Source organism: Varanus komodoensis, unplaced genomic scaffold (assembly GCF_004798865.1).
Source record: "Varanus komodoensis strain SLA01 unplaced genomic scaffold, ASM479886v1 scaffold14_1, whole genome shotgun sequence".
Classification (NCBI taxonomy): Eukaryota; Metazoa; Chordata; class Lepidosauria; order Squamata; family Varanidae; genus Varanus; species Varanus komodoensis.
The window spans coordinates 26,358,436-26,374,363 of record NW_025335438.1 but is presented as its reverse complement, the minus strand read 5'-3'; the positions used below and the strand labels follow the sequence as shown (position 1 = coordinate 26,374,363).

Below are 15,928 nucleotides of genomic sequence, written 5' to 3'. Positions count from 1 at the left end.
GATTTTCAAAGCAGGTTTTTTAAAAAGAACCCTTTATTTTGACAATAGTCAAAAGGGAATGCTGGTGAAAAGAGGACAGGATGTAGTTCTTTCCTTTCTGGAGCATCTAGAGGTTCAGGGAAACTTGGGAGACCTGTAAATCACTGAGAACTGTCAGGGAAACACCTAAAAATTAGAAGATTACACCACTAATGGGGACCCCAACCCCTCTCTGGACAATGGTAATTGTATTACTGTGATTTTATAATGATTGTTTTACATCAATAATTGTCTTTTGATTTTGTGAACTGTCTAGGAAAGCTTTTGGCAATGTGTCACTTTTTCATCAGTACAAATAATGACTGTGTTCACATATAATACTAAATAATGATGCCCTGTGGTTTCAGCAAAGTGTCTTACCTGGGTGAGGATGGCAGATTATTGCATGTTTTCTAGCCTCCTGACTAAACTATCCTGCTGGCGGCAGGTTATCCTATCAGCTTCTATGACTGAAATTCAGCCCTAGGGTGCACTGCTCCTGACTACATTGACAGCTTCTTTCTCATTGGTCCACGTAATTCCCTCAGCCAGTGTCTCCTTCTCCTTGTCCTTCTCCTTCAGCAGCTTCCCTGGTCAGCTGAAATAACTGCTTACTCACTAGAGAAGCACTTTTGCCTCCCCTCTGCTGCCATGATTCAGTGTGAGAGAGTACCAGCATGCTGTAAAGATTAAGAGTGCAAGACTGGGACTCAGGCAATCTAAGTTCTAGCCTCTCAGCACGACCTACCTCACAGGGTTGTTGTTGTGGGGATAAGAATGAGAGCAAGAGGAGACTGATGTAAGCTGTTTTGAATTCATTGGGTAAAAGGAAGATAAAAATAAGCATAATAAGCATATCCACCTATACCCACACCTTTTTCCTATTTCTCCCTTGCTGTACAATCTTCCATGGCTTTCCTAGGTGAAGGACTTGCACCTCCTGCCATGGGCTACCTCACTTCTGAAGGTTTGGTTAAGTCTGACCGAGCAAGCTTCACAGTAACATAATCTACATCAAAAACTTCAGACTTCTGCATTTTTGTTGCCCAATCATTTACAGTCACAACTGAATTTCTTTTTAAGTACATAGCTATTTCTTCAGAGCATGTGTCCTCCTCATATAAGTTAAATGTAAAACTCTAACTCAAAGGAACTGCCTTTGTTCCCCCACACCAATGTAATGTTGTACAGTCTCAGTACCATTAAGAATACCCTTGTAGAAAAGCAATAACTACACTCTTCTATTTCAGAATCTTTCTTATAGACCCACAGTTACAGGCAGTTATGGACATTTACAGACCAACAGTTTTTCAACTTTCCCTTTTCCCTTATGTCTCATATCTCTGATAAGTCAGAAGGGAAATTGCAGTATATGTTAGCACCAGAATGGATTTGATTTAAATCAAATCGATCCAAATTACAATTTAAATAACAATTTAAATCACTAGTCAGTAAGACTCCATTTTTAGACTCCAGTAAGACTACTCCATAAGACTAGTCAGTAAGACTCCAAAGATCCAAAGACTTGTGGAGTATTCTGCTCAAAGGCACAAACCTCAGCAAAATCAGAGTACAATACTTCACTTTGAGTGACTCTTGCATGTCAGTTGAATTCTCTTTTTCAAGCCTCTTTCTACAGCAAAACTTTTAGTCCTAGCCCCATTTGCCATGACTGCAAGCCACTTCCCATTTCATCATTTGAAGCACTTTGATCTACTTTTTTGTTCTCTTAGCAAGTGGACACAGCACACCTACTTAAAACTCCTACCTTGGCCACATCATCTACCAGATCATTTCTAATTAACATAGGAGTAAGCATTCCATCAAACATATCCACCTGCCATATAATTTTCCTCCCTCTGTGTTTCATCTGAGATTCAGGTATAGGAAAAAAAGATGGCCCCTCCCTCAGACCTCCAATTAAGATTTCCATTTTTGGAAAAATCTGTGTAGAACCCAGCAAGTTATCTTTACCAGTGTCGCCTCAGCACAAGAATCCAACCACCTCAGAACATCTTGGGCCTCAATTCCCAACACTTCATGAAATTTCCATGCCAAACCACCAGGAATGTCACAGTGGCAGAGGAGGATTCCCCAGGAAAATGCTCAGGAGTTAAGCAAAACCATTCACACACTCATGTCTTTTACAAATGATTGTCTCTTGTTTCTTCCAGCCACAGGTCTGCATAAAATTGATTTAAATCTCAACAAATCTGACCATGTAGATATACCATGCATTCATCATTGGGGACATGATAATAATTGCATGCTCTCTTAAAGTTAACAAAGAAGGCCCTTCTGTAATTCTCCATGCATTATGAGAGATACATTCCCATACCAATGTGAAAGGAGAAAAGATGTAATGATCTGTATGCAGCAGGTCAGATCTGGGTTGCACAACTCTACTCAGTTCCCATATGTTTTATTCCAAATCTATTATTTCAATTTTTCTTCAACTTAATTTCATTTTGCACCTAAGCATCCTTCTGCCTCCTCTGCTTCCATGTGGAGCATCTAAACTTTAGATTCTAAAGCTTGAACTTAATTTTGCACAACACTATGGAATCAGGATTCATTTCTGAATGTTTGCCAGTTCCCTTTAATTTAAATACTTTCTTACAATACATCCTTTAATCTATGGTAAAACAATATTTTAAAAAATATTTTATTTATTTAATTTATAACCCACACCCAGTAGTTCTGTGCAGGACTCCCTGGGCAGTGTACAACCAACAACAAAAACAAATTATACAATACATATTTTTAAAACAATTTAATCTATTGAAAAACATAAAATCTGATTGCTACATAATACATTAACAAAATTATGCTAAACCAGGATAGTGGATACATCCCTAAAGATATTTATAATCAATCAAACTAAAGATAAAATTAATTCGATACAATTCAATAAATTATTAAAATGCTTGTAAACTAAAATTGTTTTTTCTTGGCATCAAAATCATTGCAATGAAGGCATCAGGCGAGAGACTCTCAGGGGGCAGTTTCAGAAATAGGGCTCAACCACCAAAAGAAGGCCCTTCTATTTGACATCCCCTTGACCATGTTCTGGGATGGCTCTTCAAGAAGGGCCTCTGAACCAGATCTTAACCATCAGGGAGAAGGTGGTCTTTCAGGTACCCTGGGCCCAAGACTTTGGTAGTAGGCAGCATATAGAAGTATAAATAATAAGTAAAGCCATTTAGGGCTTTATATGATAAAACAAGCACTTTAAATTGGGCCCAGCCTTCATCTGGTAGCCAATAAGGGTGGTGTAAAATTGGTGTGAGATGGGCACGCAGACTAGCTCTTACCAGCAACTTATTCTGAACAAGTTGAAGTATCCAGACAGTCTTCAAAAGCATCCCCACATAGAGAGCATTAAAACAGTCCAACCATGGGGTTACCAGGGTGTGAATAACTGTGGCAAGGTTCTGTCTGTCCAGGTAGGGCAGCAGTTGGTAAATCAAACATAGCTTTGGGAGGCACTTTTGGCCACTGATTCTACCTGAGACTCAAGCAACAGTTTTGGGACCAGGAGCACCCCCCAAACTACAGACCCTGTAGGGGAGTGCAACCTCATTCAGAACAAGTTGAAGGTCCCTGACTGATCAGGCATTCTACCCACTCACCAACAGTGCTTCCATCTTGTTTGGATTGAGCTTCAATATATTGACACTCATCCAGGCCATTATGGAGTTCAGAAAGTGGTTCAGAACAGAAAACTGGGTTTGATGAAAATGAGAGGTAGAGCTGAGTGTCGGCATGCTAAAACAAAACCACCCTGACTGGGATATAAGCCATTTAAGGTGCAATCCCATGATCTGCATCTTTAATGTTTATAAGACCCTGTACTCAGTTACAAGTATTCAGTACAGAACAAGAGGAAGGACAGACGCAATTGTTTCCTCCACATATTTCCCACTCTGCATTTTAAATAGAGGAGTAAGATGCCTTGAAAGAGGAAAAAGGAGGCTGGAGTGTCATCAAGATAGCCTGCATGCTAGCAGCTCCAGTCTCCCCATCCCTTGCATCTCCTGAAACACTCTTTTTTCCCCCTTCACAGTTTGGTTTTCCAAATTCAGGGGGCAGGAAGTACAGTTCTTTCCATGCCATCTATGAGGTAGAGAGCAGGTTTGGTGCAAACATTCCCAGCTCTGAGATCAGAGCTCTCTCTTGAACCTTAGATTCGGATAAACAAATTATCTTGTGGTGCTTTAGTTGTTGTCTAGAAGCTAAAGGATTGCTCTTCCTCATGTTGAAATGTCATCAACTCAGTGAATTCTGGTCTGAAACAAACTAGCAAGCAGTACAGCCCTTGACGGACATGGTCAAAGTCATGTTAAAACATCCTTGCAGTTTCCAAAGATTCTTTAAAGACAGCCCCATGTAGAGCACATTGCAATGAGAGGCAATATTAGCCCACTAGCACAATGGCCCACTAGGGCTGAACTTTCATTTGGAACCTCAAGTCTTTAGGAGGCCATGTACCCACCAATCTGCTATCCATGGACACTTGCTGAAATAAAGGTACAGTGGATGTGGTGAATTCAGTTGCATCTGATCACCCTGGATTTGTTGGCTTTTTGCCTTCAAATACTTCACTTCCTGCTACCATCCTCACCCTCCCCATCTGACAGTTTGTGCCTGCCCCCACCCCCTCAAAAAAAATCAAATTCCTCTTTCCTGTTCATATATTCCTCAGGAGACAGGGTCTGTTAAATGCACACAAACACTTAAAGCGTATATAAAGTAACATATGAAAATGTGTGCTTTTTTTGTTCTGTGGGCCTGAGCCCCTGCTATTTTCAGTACCTAACACTACCCGATTGCAATAATACAAACTAGATATACGTAAGACATCATCACTGTACCAAAGAAGATAAGAATCCCCTACACACACCTTTCAATGCCCTCCTCTGCTTTATTGTTACAATTTTCCACCCATTGTTTGAAACAGGAGGGAAACTGTGCATACCAGCTCCAGAGTTGGCTTATGTTCCCCCAAATTCCAGGAGTATGTTTCATTACAATGGGAAGATCACACGTGATGGAATGAGATTCTGTTGGCGGAAGGAAAAAGCTCATAAGAGCTGCACATCTTAGCACACTGGCAGGGAGAGGTTTCTGAAGTCCTCCAAAGTTGGACTTCTCTTTCTCTTCCTTTGGAAGTAAAAATTCTAAACATCCTGTGACTCTAGAAAACCCCCCAGGGATCCTAGAACTGTACTTAGTGTAGTTTAAATATTATATGAAAAGAAATTCAAAGTTTTGGAATATTTCAAAATATTCAAAAACATGACCACTCATTAATACACTTCTCTTACATTGCTTAAATATTAAAAATGAATGTATTAAAATTGACATACTAATTTCAGCATGCTTGAAAAAAGTAAACTACAACTTTGACTTAGAATTGACACATGTTCAACTCTCCACTGTAATTACTTAATTTGATTTGTGTTCATTATGCTACTAATTATCAATTTGTTACTGAATAATGATGAAACACATTAGTAATAGTAAAACAGTTTCTACAGAAAATTATAATACTCAAAAATATTTCATAAGATTTTCCACCCTAAATCATCTAGTAGCACTTAGAATTCAAAGTTAAAAAGGCAGTTACATTACGCAGAATATACAGCATTGGAGATTTAGGACAACACTGCAGTCTAGAAGCTCACAAACCATACTGCTGCAGCAACATTGTCTTAATGCTTTATACAACAGATGCAAATGACTTATATTCCTCCATCTTTCACATCAAAGAAAGTACCGAATTGGTGAAAATATATACACAAAATCAAAAAGCAAAGTAGCATGAAACAACCTGAGAAGCTTGTTTCAATTATAGTAAACTTTCCATTTGCTAGATCTATTAAAGCTCAACATGAAAGTCCTGAATAAACATTTATATTTTTTAGATCCTTTAGTTCTGATAAATGTACACCTCTATTTTAAAATACTGTATTGTGTACTGGGGTAGAAAAGGATAAAGACTGTCAATTTAATTTATCAACAATTACACCAATGCTTGCTGTGCATTATGGGCAAGTCACAGAATCTCAGCCCAACCTACCTCACAGGGTTGTTGTTGTGAGGATAAGATTGAGTTGAAGAGAATTATGTAAACCAACTTGAGTTCCTCAGAAAGAAAAATTGTAATATATAAAATTTACAAAACAAAAATAAAGCAGGACAGCACAAGAATTCTATTCTGTGGTATGTTATATTCTAACTAAACACTAAATGTGTTGTTAGTGTTTAATTCATTTTAGGTATACTTTATTATTTTAACCTCAAAATATAATTTCCACTATTTCCATATAACAATTCTAAATAAGCATTTTCCATATAATGTATTTAACCAAAGTAACAACACTTCCTTTTGTTTGCTGCACTGTCGTTGCCTTTGATTACACTTCCCCTGCCCCTATTTTTCCAACTTGCAAATGTATTTAGGTACCCTAATTACAGCAACCAGCAACTGCAACTCTGCTTTGATAAAGTAAAGGCACTGATCACTGTGGTCAATGGTCAAGGAGCATGGGCGTGGTCAAGTGTTGGCTTTAGTGAGGACCCTTTGGCAATGCACCCTTAATGACCTCCCTCCGTCACTGAGCTTATCTTGTCCGTCACTGAGCTTATCTTGTCCGTTTCACTGTGACAGCTACAATTATTGCTGCTCCTCTTTCTCTCCTTTCTCATCATTCCTACGGCTTCTTGCCTGACAAGCTGAAATCCAGTGAACAAACAGACAGTGGTATCTACTTAACCTTCTCCCCACCACAGTTGTGAAGTGGTGAAAAGACGAAACTCTATGGAACTTTTATCAGTGGGTCCCTGGTAGATGAATGTAGTGCCTGAGCATTCCCCTCCTTGATGGCAACCCTGGGAGTACTAGTCCAAAACATCTGGGGGAACAAAGTATTCTTGGACAGGGAAATATAACACTATGAAATCAAGTAGTCCAAGGGCATCCAAAATTAAAAGAGTCTGGATAGGAGGATCAAGAAAAGTGCACTTTCTGATCCTAACTGATCATCCCTCTGCAGATCCTCTTAAGCAGAACTTAGGAAACATCAGGCTATATATGCAGCACTTTACAGCCAACTTTGCTGCTGTGGCAGCTACAATTTACTTTTGTAGCAGCAAAAGATTTCTGTTCCTCTAAAAGGTGTGCCCCTTCAGTTTTTACTATTCCTCTGATGAATCTCAGTCCCCTCCACATTTTCCATGCTTTTCCAAGGTTCTAGGTGCTCCAGAAAAGGATGATTTATACCTCCTCATTTTCAAGGACACTATTAAAAGCTATTAAAGGAGAGAAAACAGAGGCACGAAGGGAAAGCTCCAAGTCAATATCTGGTCTGCTAACTCAACAAATTTCCTTAATACTTTCAGTGATTGTAGATCATAGTTTGTCACCAATGACAACTAAACCTAAGTTCGAAAATCACTATACAAACTTCATGAACTGACCTCTATAAGGTTCAGTTGACTTTATAACATGCATTACAATGTGGCCTTCAGTTGTATGTTTGTTATGCACACACATTTTGAGAAAACTGTACCACATGTTGATGTTTCCCATGACAGCACCGAGTTCCCTTGCATTTATATAATTGGTATCTATAACTTCTATTATTATGGGAACAAAAAAACAAGGTATACCTGTCTATTTACATAACCTAATTGATAAACCTGCAGTTTTCATCAAATGCTAAACTAGATCTCTCCTAAGTTCACCATGGCACACATTGTGTCTGTTTACATAATCATCACAGCCCAGTGTGGCTGAATATGCAAGGTACAGTGAGAGTATACCATGCTTGTTGTGCCATGTATGTTGTGTCAAGGGTTATACAACCCTTCAACAACACATGGATCATTCTAGGTTTGTTCCAGAATTGTTTAACTCCACATAATGAACACCATCCAACTCTGCATGATAGACAAGCCATTTCATGTGACTACAACAAGTTGTTGAAATCAACAAACCTGCTCAATGACTTGAGCATGTCAGCCTGGAACAATACAAAAGTGAAGCTGTCTTGACTTCAGTCTCTTATGTAAATAAGTTCTAATAGGCAATTCCTCTAATTGAATCCTTCATCTTTACTCTTTCCTAACACGGTTAAATCTTTATGTGAACATTAGAACATATTTAATGCATACAGTGGAACTTCTATTTGTGTGATCATATTTCAAAATCAGATGACCTTACAGGCATCTGCTGTTATCAAGTGTGTAGATGTTAAAGTTGTATACACAGTGGATCCCAACAACCTTTAACTTCTAAAATTTGACATAATCCTACATGAGTTTTAGAACTAGGTATAGGTAGCCAAAATTTGTATTCAAAAGAACTCATTCTTTTATTCCAGATCCCTGCCCCATATACCATTGTGCAAATACCCACTCCTGACACAAAGAACTCACATACATAAGGCTCTCACATACAGCTCTGACTCACTAGTGGGAGCAATGTGATAAAGGGGGTATTTTTGCTTAATAAGCCTTTAAAGTAAAGATGGAGAACATGTACCTATTCAGAAGTTATTGGGCTAGAATTTCCATCATCTTCAGTATTGGCCATACTGACGGATCAGTTCTCAGGAGAGTTGAAGAACTATATCTAGAGGACCACACTCTCCTGACCACTGCCTTAAAGACTACAGGATTAAACCACTGAGGAAATCTGAACAAACTTTATTAGGAAAGATTACAAAGAATTTACAACTGCATCATCCTATGCAGAGTGCTGACATATAGACAGTGTCCTTTTACCGAAGTATTAAAAGAAATGGTCTATTAGTTAAAGAGACTTGCTTATTGAAACTGCTTCAGTTTAGAATCTAAAACACAAAAACATGACTGTAAATTACAAATCTATACAAATATACTCAAAAGTAAGCCTCACTAAGTTCAATGAGATTTATAACTATCTAAATGTGTAGGACTGCACCCTAATAAAAACCCTGCTGGATTCAGTGTTACATACAATTCTGGTCTCAAAAATGCCTACCAGTTTTTCATACATTCTTGATTTAACACAGTTATTTCAGTAAGGTGACATTTTTGTTCTGCTTTAATTTCAGCACTCTAAGTCTGCTTAATGGTCCTTTCTGCAGCATAGGTAATACATTAAGGATGCAATGCTATGAGGATGCTCAAAAGCTCCCAAAATCAGGAGGCTAAAGTGCATCCAATACAGAAGAAAAGTGGTGAATGTGATCTTCTCCACATTTTATCTAGTTAGCTGGGGTTTTTTACCATTTAACTATGACATCTTGAAGGGGAAAGGAAGGAGACTGGAGTAACTCCAAGGTACTTTGTATCATGGCCACTCCAGTCTCCTCTTCTCCCCCTGAAACATCCAGTTTAACTCTTCTCTAAAGCTGCTTTCTCAACCTTGGAGAGCAGTGTATGCTCGTTCTTTCTGTGCCTGTTGGGAGAGGAAAAGGATCGGAATTCCAATTCCCAGTTTGGAGGTCACAGCACTGTCTCTAATCTTGGAACTTGGAATCTGAACTACCCTATGCACGCGCGCGCGCGCACACACACCCCCCCCCAATAATGTCTGGTAGCCATAGAAATGTTCCTTAAATGAATGATGGGAGTTACTGACACATTTTCAAGGATCTGAGGGAGATGGAGAGAAGGAAACAAAAGTAATCACATTTCCCCTTTTAAAAAAGAGTTATTTGCATACCAGGATTTCTTGGGTTATAATTGCAACATATTGACTCAAAATATATGTGAATACTTTAAGAAATATGAGAGGCTGAAAAACCACCCCTTCATAAAATAGGACTCATCTAGCCTGAATGCACTTAACACTCTATTTATCAAGCAAGCAAACATCAGCAGAGTTAAAAGATGATGAATAAGGCACAATTCTTTCCCCCTGCAAACTGTTCATTTTTTCTTGAAGAAAAGTTCATGCAACTCACCAATAAACAGTCCGAATTCACTTCAGATTTGGGGTCCTTTATCATTATTCCCAATTTTTCAAACCGAGATTCAAAGCTTTCTCCTGTCGACATGGTGCTGAAGAGATGGTCGCCTTAATCCACAGCAAAGCAAAAGCAAAAAATGAAAAAAGTGGAGGGAGTGCTCCCTGAGCTGGCTCTCCTTCTCAGAGAAGTACTGAGGATGTGCTGGGGTTGTCCCTCATGCTCTCCCTGCCACACATCCTCACGCAAAAGAGAGTTAAAGCCGAAAATGGGAACACAGGGGCTACTCCCTCCTGGGGCAGTAGTTTTCCCTGCTGTCCCTTTGCTTGAGTGTCTCTAGGCTGCAGTTACAACCCTGTCAGTCTTCTCTCGTCTCCAGTCTGGGGCCCCGTGTCTCTGCAGCCACATTTTCTCCAGCAAGGCAGCAGCCTTAGCAGCCAGCAGCGTAGCGGTCGTCCTCCTCCGTGCCAGCTATCCAGAAGCAGTTTCTTCGAATCGAGGGGAAGAAAGAAAAGAGGGAGCGCGAGGCCTACCATGAAAACAGGAAACTTTCTTAGCGGAGCGTCAGCGGGCTGCTCCCTCCATCGAGACTGAGGCCCGAGGAAGTGCACGGCGTCGCTCCCTGCCCAAGCTGCAGCGGGGGTAGTCAAGAGGGTGCCAGCTGCAGCACAGGCCGCTTGGCTCCAATTCTCCAGGATGGGGGAGAGGGGCGGGGTAAAATCTAAGCCTCCGCCTTGCCCTCCGGATACGCGCGGCTTCACCAACGGCCGCGTAACGGCTGAGGCATCTTCCTTCAGCTTTCCTTCCGGCGGCCGCCCTCTTCCCCGGCAAATTCTGTCTTTCTCCTGAGATCCCCGCTGCCGCTCGTCGCAGTCTCAGTGCTACTCTCCCCCCCCCCCCCGCTTTTCTCTATCCCGACAGAAGCCGCGCTTCCTACACTTCACCGGGCTTCAAGTGTCGGGTAAGTTAGTGAGGCTGATTCGGCCAGGATCCCTCTGCAAAACCTGCTTCGTTCCGTAGCTGAGAGGGACGAATATCCGCCGCTGCCGCTTCTCCCGACGGTGAGGAAACGTGAACGAAGGGAAGAGAATGAGGCCTTAGGACGACCACCGCTGCCACAGTACCTAATCAAGCAGGGCAGAGTCACACAAATATGTCCGCCTTCCTGTTCAAACAGACTGGGGCGACCACAGCGAAGAGCGCATGCGCCTCAGGATCCGGCCGCTGACTTCAGCAGCCGGCGCAAGCGCGGGCGCCCCCGCCTCGTTTTCTCTGCTCACGTCTAGACTTTCTCCTGTCGGTGTGGTGCCGCCACCTTCTATTAGCGCGAGCGTGACAGCGACAGCCCGCTTGCCTGCCTGCCTGCCTGCCTGCCTGAGCACGTGGAGTGTTGAGGTAATGGTAATGTGGCAGTCGGGAAGGTGCGGGAGGAGTCTTGCAGAGTGACAAGCCATAAGCTTTTGAAACTGGAGTGCTAGGGCGAATGACGGGTGAAGTAGGCATTTCAGGGAGTCTGTGCCAATCCGACACCGCTCTGCGGTGGTTTGTGGACTGAAGATTAGAAGCCTGGTTGCGTCTTTGGAATGTGTTCTTTGTGGAGTACGTTCAAACTCTGCCAACGTCTAGTAAGAGCTCAGCCTAAAGGATGTTGGTCACATTGGAATATTTCATCAAATACAGATGCACAGTACGTCCTGTGGTGGCTGTAGCTCTTTTCAGTCCTTTGAATACTGTTTTCACACACTAAGGATGCAATCTTTTGCTGCCAAAAACATGCATATGATTGTGCACATAGCAATCTTAGAAACCCCCACTGGTTAGGAAGCCCCATTAAATCTACTAGCACTTCTGCGTAGACATGCATAGGCCTGCAATGTTCGTAAGGTGTAGACAAGTCATCAGAAGTTGTCTTATACTGAAGCGGACCCTTAATCTGTGTAGACCAGTATTGTGGAAAGTGACTGGCAGCTGCTCTCCATGGTACACATAAACATAGACATGCAAACATGCAGATGCAACACCTACCCACCCCCGCTCCCTGGCAATGCTTTCCTCCTTTGGTGAATGTGCCCATTTTGAAGGTTATGGTTGGCCCAAAATTTACCTGGAGAAGATGATGTCAGCAGTTGCGCTTCCTATGGTTAACCACCAAAGGAGATGTTATAGCACGGGTGTAGCATCTTTCAATCTAAGGGTTAATATCCATTGCAGAAAAGCTCTTGAGTTTGCATTGGGTGGTGGGTGGGGCCAAAGTGAATATTGCAGCATATTAACTTAAAGTTCTTTCTGCTAGCGAATAAACCTTAGAGCCATTTCAAAAATTTAGAATGAGGGAGAATCTGCACAAGAAAACAGCAAACCACCAAACAAATTGTGGTTGGAGAAAAGGGGATAGACTAAAGGAAAGGGATAGGGTTTTCTGGAAAACCCCAAAGTGCCAGATTGAGAGAATTTCAGTTTTGCAGCTGTGGTCACAGGGCCAACCTTACAGCATTGTCCTCTTGGTTGAGTCCTCAGGCAAGACCCCAACAATCTACATAATTGGTGACAGCTACAAATTAATGACAGTGAGGTGGAGAAAGACTAGAGGATTTGGTGGACTGTAGGAAAGACTCTATCATGGAGGTGCCTTTAATATGTGTATTACAACTCTAAACAGTCTATTACTTGGTTTTCTGAAGGACCATGTAGCATCCTAGGAACCAGTCCAGACAGCTGAGATTATCAGCAGAATTCCTTTCCTGACTAACAGTACATATTGTCTGTGGATGTTACACAGGTGTTGAATATAGGGAGAGGCATTTATCTAGTTATGCCCTAGTTATGGACTACTACCAGGGAAACACTCAGGGTTGCCATTACCTTTCCCTTAAGAAAACAAACTCTGCCTGGCACAGACAGGCAGAGTCTATCTTATTTTCTGGGACTTTTAATGGATAATTGAATCTGATTTGCTGGATGTTGTTGCTTTTAAGTGCTACCTTCAGGATGTTACCCATATCTGCTGCCTTTTTAATATATGGATATACTGGTGTTTGTGATTTTAATTATTATTTAAGACAGTGGATACATTTTAAAGTCAGCTTTAAAGACATTTAAAGTTGAATGTCTCAATATCCTGAAAATTTCTTCCTCATTGAAATTGCCAATATCAGACAGACAAAGAGGCTGTTGTTTTGCAAGTGTGATTTCATATTTACTGACTGGGTTCACACAAAGCAACAATCCAGCATAGGTAATTAGCTATTATTATTGTTGCATCTTCTGAACCCAGAGTGCTTCGCTTCCCACAGAGTGGTTTATTTGATGGAAACAAGCCACCCTAGCAACCCATGACCTGTTCTATGGGCTCTTTGTATCAGAATAGATTGTCAGGTCATACAGTCCTGAGACAGTTTCGTTATGGGCTGTTGGGATCAGCTAGCAAGTTGCTTGGCAAAAACAGCAAAACCCCTTCCTGTTCTTCACAATCTCACTAATGTTGCCACCAGTAATTACACTTCAGAGTGACCTCCACTGCTTTATCACCCTTGTTTATTCATCCATTTGTTTATTCTAGAAAATTGCACAAATATATTTGCAATCTTTGTTTAAATTATTTTCCTTATCTTTTGCAAGTGTGTTCTCATGTCTGTTACATATGTGTAGACTGGTCAATTGTCTGGTCAATTGTCTTACATGTTTCAGAGGTCGGTAGGCAACATACAAGGAATTTGATAAGGGAAGACTTATCGAAGGCTAATCTGTGCATAGATACCAGCGACCAGTTACTAATTTCTCAATATTTGAAGTTACAAAACAGTAACAAGCAAAGGGAGTGGAGTGGGGAAGGGAAGGGAAGGGAAGGGAAGGGAAGGGAAGGGAAGGGAAGGGAAGGGAAGTCAGGCTCCATCACAAAGGATACTGGGATAAGAACAGGAGCCACCTGAAGAACTGAGTGGGAAGGAGGGAGCAAACAAGCCACAGCAAACACAATCATTTGTGGATGTGTCCTGGGTTGTTCCAGGAACAACCAATACTATGTAGCTTACTTTCAGGGTACATTACTGTTATGTGTGAATGCAGTCACTGTCTCTGCAACTCATATTGTGCACTATGGAAGTAAAACTGCTGAATATTTCAGAAACAAAGTAGTAAATGAGCCTGATCCAGAAGCCATAACAGTACACCATGGCTTTATGTACCTGCAGGAATGCCATGTGGGACACCTGTGTGCATCTGGATTGTTGTGGCTTGCTGTGCAATTCTGGGCAGCAGGGGTTATTTGAGGGTTAGATAAACCTAAAACAAACCATAGGTTATTTGAAGGTTATCTGGGCTCACCTGAGTTCACACAACATGATAAGACTCAGCAGGTTGGCCAGCCACAACACAACAGCCCCTTTGATGGGCTGTCATATCATGAGAACCAGTTCAATGTGCCAGCTCCTCCCCTAACAATGTAATGTCACTGAAGTCAAAGGGGCATTTAACACACGTGAATTTTTAATAACAGCACCCATCCAACTGAACTAAGCATATAATCATCATACTTTAATAAAACTGACATTCCAGGAGTATTGCCATTTTTTACTATCTGTTTGTCTACCTGTTTGGTATATGATCTTGCAAAATGAAATGGGCAGTATATAGCCTTCCATCTAATTTTATAAGTGCTCTGCAAGTGATCAGTTCAAGACTGCTGGCAAGAGTAATATATCTATCCCTAGGCACCCACTGATTATGGAGGAAGATAGAATGCTGGTTCATGCTACTGTGTTATGATTAACACAGCCGGGCTCATGTCTTTCTTTTTTTCCTGCTTGAATTGTCAGACTGTTCAGCCCCTCTGTCCTAAAAAACTGGATATCATTAACTCTTTCTATATTAGATTGCTCTAGAGTTCTCATTCAACCCAGTTTATTTTCATCATTTATATTGATGAATTTCAGTAATTTTTATTTAGAAATTTTTAAAACTTTACTACAATGTATTGGCTTTATCTTACATTTGTTCAAACTATATCAAACAAGATTAAGTATTTCAGTAATTTATTAACAAATTACACCAATTACTCCATTAGACTCAACTACAGTATATAATTTTCACAACCGAATCCTTGGGTTGTGCATTTTTCCTTGGAAGTACTAATAACCCTTTTTCTCGAAAATAAGACCTAACTGGAAAATAAGCCCTACCATGATTTTTCAGGATGCTTGTAATATAAGCCCTACCCCAAAAACAAGCCCCAGTTAAGATCATCAGACAGACGGACACATTTAGTACATCCATTGTAACACAATTCAGGGTTTGGAGAGTTTGACAATGTTTCAGAAGAAGATGACATGACTGTATTTGAATAAATGTAGATTTTTGTACATGAATAAATGTAGACTTTTGTACATTAATAAATGAATAAATCTAGATTGATGTACATGAAAAAATAAGACATCACCTGAAAATAAGCCCTAGTGTGTCTTTTGGAGCAAAAATTAATATACGACCCAGTCTTATTTTCAGGGAAATACAGTAGGACATATTCCCAGGAAAGCAAGCATGGGATTTCAACATTATAAAAATAAAGATTAAGTTTAAATTTAAAGGTTAAATAAAAATTAAGTCTTACAGTACCTTAAAAACTAATTAAGCTTATATAAACTTTTGTGGACACTGTCTACTTCATCAGATACATTAACGGTATTATGGAAGTTCATAAAGCTAACAGGTAACATGCTTTCGTCTTTCAACTGATGAAGTGAACAGATGTCATGCACTTTTGAATGGCTCTCTGAGTAAACTGCTTGTGGATTTTGTTCCTTATTTGTTCAAACAAAGGGATGTTGTACAACAAATCAACATTGTTCATAGATCAGTATCCATATACATATTATATCCAGTACAAAAATTATACTTGCCATAGCAGTGCTAATTAAGAAATATTATTTAAAAATATATTTCTGGTTCACTGTTGT

The 15,928-nt window shown here is 40.5% G+C and overlaps 2 protein-coding genes across 4 annotated transcripts in view; one reads left to right on the top strand and one right to left on the bottom strand.

Annotated features, from left to right (window-relative positions):
• The window catches only part of ROCK1 (Rho associated coiled-coil containing protein kinase 1), a 111,062-nt gene extending 100,194 nt beyond the window's left edge, over positions 1–10,868 (bottom strand). For all 3 annotated transcript variants that reach the window (XM_044424240.1, XM_044424241.1, XM_044424242.1), the window contains exon 1: positions 9,975–10,868. In XM_044424240.1, coding sequence (XP_044280175.1) covers positions 9,975–10,067 — 93 coding nt within the window. In that variant the 5' untranslated portion in view covers positions 10,068–10,868. The remainder of the gene's footprint in view (positions 1–9,974) is intronic.
• GREB1L (GREB1 like retinoic acid receptor coactivator) overlaps positions 10,860–15,928 on the top strand; it is a 209,339-nt gene continuing 204,270 nt past the window's right edge. The window contains exon 1 of the mRNA XM_044424231.1: positions 10,860–11,372. The gene's annotated coding sequence lies outside the window, so the exon portion shown is untranslated. The remainder of the gene's footprint in view (positions 11,373–15,928) is intronic.